Below are 4,139 nucleotides of genomic sequence, written 5' to 3' on the forward strand. Positions count from 1 at the left end.
CAGTAAAGGGTAATTTCAAGAGGATGTCACCTCCCCTAGTCCCCCAAGCAGTTCACCCAACTGTCACCACCTGGTGTCTTTAAGGCTCCCAGCAAGTTACTGGAGCTTGGAGAACAGGAAGAAAGGGCCAGTGCTCAGGCCTCGAAAGCCCTGGCAGCCAAAAGGCTATTCTATTTTGCATCAGTGTTTAAGGTATCTCCTAATCTGAGTCATCTGATTTATTTTTTACCCATGAATTTGTCTCCAGAGATGGTTCTCTCAATCTGCTGAAAGCAGACGGGGTGCAGGGTTTGAATTCTGATCGTTTAGTTTTAAGTCCTGGTTTGCCCGGAAGACCGGCGGGTCAGTCTTTTTTTTTTTTAATGGGAGCGGGGTGTGTGGCTAGCAGTGGCCTGACTACTCCAGTGGCAAGTGCCTTTGGTCACACAAGTCTGCCCGGAAGCGAGGCCCGCCAGTCTGATCTGGTTAGGCTCTGGCCCGCCCCGGCACGGGAGCGTCTGCTGTAAGTTTGGTTTTCTCTTCCATCAGGATTCGGTATCCCAGGTTGATAAACCTCTTAAGTAAATAAAGGTCGAATCTGTCCGAATCTCTTCCCACCATCAGCAATCTCTGTTAGTTTTCTATATTACCGCCGTCGGGTCACATTTTCTGTGGCACCGCCTGACTGACGAAACAGGGGATGGCGATTGCTCTCCCGGGCTTTTTCTGGAGATCTAGGTCCTCGATCCTGACGCAACTCTCCGGGTCTTTTACACAAAGCGTTTTGGCGAAGAGGGGCGCTAGGACCCAGCAGACGCCTTGGGTTCTCTCGCCGCAGCGGACTGGAGAGACAGCCGAACCGCAGTAGGTCCATAGGGCAGGCGGGTGGGTCTGTGTGTCTCTATGATAATGAGTCAGTACCCAGCTCGAGAACCAAGGGCTAGGAACCCGGGCCCATCAATACTGCTTTAACCACACTTCCCAAACCCTCCTTCTTGTAGGCAGCTGGAGGGAGCGGACACTGTTTGGGGACCAGGCTCATATTCCGGGCACGGACCCTGGCTCCCGCATTAATCCATCCCCTGGGGCTGGAGAGTAATTGGCGGGCGGGCAGGTGGGGCGGCCGGGAAGAGGGAGAACGGTGCCCGGAGCAGCCGAGTCTTTGGACCCCACCCCCAGTCCTTTCGTAAGGCAAGGTTAGCGTGGGGTACGTGTGCGAGAGCCTGCTGGATTAACATCTGCTCCCCGCGCCGCCGTCCCACGAGTATCCAGCCGGGCACCCAATTGTGCCCATAGCTCGCAGGCTCTCAGACGCTGGGTGCAACCGTTTTCCCTGCCTGTTGCCCTCTCAAGTTCCCCTGCCTCTTCCCCCGCGCGGCTGCGGCCTACCCCCTCCATCAGAAATACGACCGTATAATAAACAAGTCTTTCCTTGATCCTCCCCTGCCGCGAGCGCCCTCGGGGACCTTGGCAGCTGCAGCGGCCACAGATCCCTTCCAGAAAGGGGGCGTGGCCGCGGCTCGGGGGTCAGTCCCCGAGTGTTCTGGGTTCAGCGGGGGCGGGGCCAGGCGGCTGTCACTGGGCAGGAGAGAACGTTGCGAACGTGCGCCTGAAGCCCATTGGCCGAGGTGGGCCACACTCCCGGGTCTGGATTGGGCCGCCGCGCGGAAGGGGTGTGGCCTCTCTGCACTAGCCCTTATAGGGCTCTCGGCTCTGGTGCTAGGGACCGCGGCAGGCCTAGGGGGAGGTGCGGGTGGGGAGAAGGGACAGGTCTGGGCAGAGCTCGGGGCTTGGCACCAGTTCGCGCACTCATTCAAGCGGCCGTACGCACTTGTCCCAACAGTTCTCGCTGACCGCAGTAACTGGTGAGTGTCCCTTCTGTGTATGCTGATCGCTGAGCCGAGCGGCCTCGGCCGTGGGGGTCTTAGCTCTCTGATCCAGCCCCCAGACTGACGCCCAATCTGAACCGCTTTTCTCTTACAGCGTCTTCTGAGCTCCAGCACCCTGAGCTCATCTGCAGACGCCCTGGCGTCCATCCTCACCATGCCTAGCCTTTGGGATCGCTTCTCGTCGTCTTCTTCGTCCTCGTCCTTGTCCCGAACTCCCACCCCAAATCAGCCGCCGCGCTCAGCGTGGGGGTCGGCGGCCCGAGAAGAAGGACTCGGCCGCTGCGAGAGCCTGGAGAGCTCGGACTGCGAATCCCTGGACAGCAGCAACAGTGGCTTTGGGCCGGAGGAAGGTAAGCGGTAGGCAGGAGCCGGACGCGAGTAGAAGGGCCGGGGAGGTGAGGAAACACCGCGCTAGGAGTCAAAGCCCCCCTATCCCATCAGAATCCGGATTGCGGAAGGGGGCAAGCAGAGGAGAGGAACTGAGGTATAGGGTACTATCATGGGGCATAAACTGAGGCACAGACTGGAAAGAAGTGCTGGTTTCTTAGCGAAACAGCACTTCCTCCGTTTGGAGCTTCTCTTACCTAATCCTCCCCTATTGCTTTCCCTTGCAGATTCTGCATACCTGGATGGGGTGTCCCTGCCCGACTTCGAGCTGCTCAGCGATCCCGAGGATGAGCACCTGTGTGCCAGCCTGATGCAGCTGCTGCAGGAGAGCCTGGCCCAGGCCCGACTGGGCTCGCGGCGCCCCGCGCGCCTGCTGATGCCGGGTCAGCTGGTGAGCCAGGTGGGCAAAGAACTACTGCGCCTGGCCTACAGCGAGCCGTGCGGCCTGCGAGGGGCGCTGCTGGACGTCTGCGTAGAGCAGGGCAAGAGCTGCCACAGCGTGGGGCAACTGGCCCTCGACCCCAGCCTGGTGCCCACCTTCCAGCTGACCCTCGTGCTGCGCCTGGACTCACGCCTCTGGCCCAAGATCCAGGGGTTGTTTAGCTCTGCCAACTCTCCCTTCGTCCCTGGCTTCAGCCAGTCCCTGACGCTGAGCACTGGCTTCAGAGTAATCAAGAAGAAACTGTACAGCTCGGAGCAACTTCTCATCGAGGAGTGTTGAACTTGGGCCTGGGGGGCTGATAATGCCCCATGTCAGAGAACTTCTGGGGTGGGGGGCAAGCAGAGGCTGAGGAACTGGTGCCTGCCCTCAGAAAACGGACAACAGCCACCTGAGGGTAGAAAAGTCAAGGTGGGGGAACACGGTGTTTCCCTAGGAAGCTCACTGAGGTGCGAGTTGGCGGCTCCCTGCTAGGCGCACACACTGCCCCTCAGTACTGTAGCATGAAACAAAGGCTTAGGGGCCAACCAGGCTTCTGACTGGATGTGTATGTAGCATGTACCCAGTTATTTTTATTGTTACTGACAGTTAAGACAACAGTGGCGTGACAGAGCCAGGAGGGCAGCTGGGCTGCTCTGGCCTCTGCAAGGGACGTGTGTTTCACCATAGCTGGCCCTGGTGGGAGGGGGGAGGTCATCGAGGTGATTCGTGTATCTCATGGTCTGAAGGGCCCAAATGTTTGGTTCTTTGTTTTTGTTTTTTGATCATAGCTTCACTACTGACCTGTTCTAGGCAGCTATCTTACAGACGCATGAATGTAAGAGTAGGAAGGGGTGGGTGTTAGGATCACTTGGGGATCTTTGACACTTGAAGAATAAATACACCTGGGAGCTGTGTGTGGCCCATCCCTGGATGTGTACTAAAGGGTTGAGCTGTGAGGGGATGGGGCTGATTGGGGTGGGGGCTGGAACCCCTCCCTCAGAGGAGTACCATCTGGATCTTCCATCTAGAACTGTTTACATGAAGATACTCGCTGTTCATGATTACACTTGATGTTCAAGTATTAAGACCTATGCAATGTTTTTTACTTTTCTAATAAAAAAATGTTTGTTAAAACACTTGTCTATCATTAGTGCCATGAAATAAAAGGGAGGGAGATGGGTGCTGTAGAAGGTGGGTTTCATCAGACTGTGGTGCAGCTCTGTGTTTCTCTGTTCCTCAGGAAGGTCTGAGGCCCCCTGCCAGCATGGTACTGGAGGTATGCAGGCTGAGTGCCCTCTGTGTCAAGAACCCTGGCTCCCTTTGCTCTGCTGGTTGAGGCTACCAAGGAAAAGCCCTGGAAACTGAGGAGGAAGTCAGACCTCTCACAGAGTCAGAGTCTCAGTAGAAAGAGCTCACCTGACTGCCTTGGGTTAGAAGGGCCTGGCACAAAGGACTGCTGAGCC

At 57.1% G+C, this 4,139-nt stretch overlaps 1 protein-coding gene across 1 annotated transcript; it reads left to right on the forward strand.

Moving 5' to 3' along the window:
* The first annotated feature begins 1,702 nt into the window (after positions 1 to 1,702).
* Positions 1,703 to 3,810, forward strand: DDIT4 (DNA damage inducible transcript 4). The gene is made up of 3 exons (XM_004021453.4): positions 1,703 to 1,844; positions 1,963 to 2,218; positions 2,483 to 3,810. Exons 2-3 carry the CDS (start codon positions 2,023 to 2,025, stop codon positions 2,974 to 2,976), a joined length of 690 nt encoding a protein of 229 aa, XP_004021502.1. The 5' UTR covers positions 1,703 to 1,844; positions 1,963 to 2,022; the 3' UTR covers positions 2,977 to 3,810.
* Positions 3,811 to 4,139: the final 329 nt, after the last annotated feature.

The sequence above is a fragment of the Ovis aries genome, chromosome 25, assembly GCF_016772045.2.
Source record: "Ovis aries strain OAR_USU_Benz2616 breed Rambouillet chromosome 25, ARS-UI_Ramb_v3.0, whole genome shotgun sequence".
Lineage (NCBI taxonomy): Eukaryota > Metazoa > Chordata > Mammalia > Artiodactyla > Bovidae > Ovis > Ovis aries.

Coding starts and splice junctions, on each gene's coding strand:
- DDIT4 (XM_004021453.4), top strand. CDS start 2,023: ATGCCTAGCCTTTGGGATCGCTTCTCGTCGTCTTCTTCGTCCTCGTCC. Junction 2,219..2,482: donor TGGCTTTGGGCCGGAGGAAG/GTAAGCGGTAGG, acceptor TTTCCCTTGCAG/ATTCTGCATACCTGGATGGG.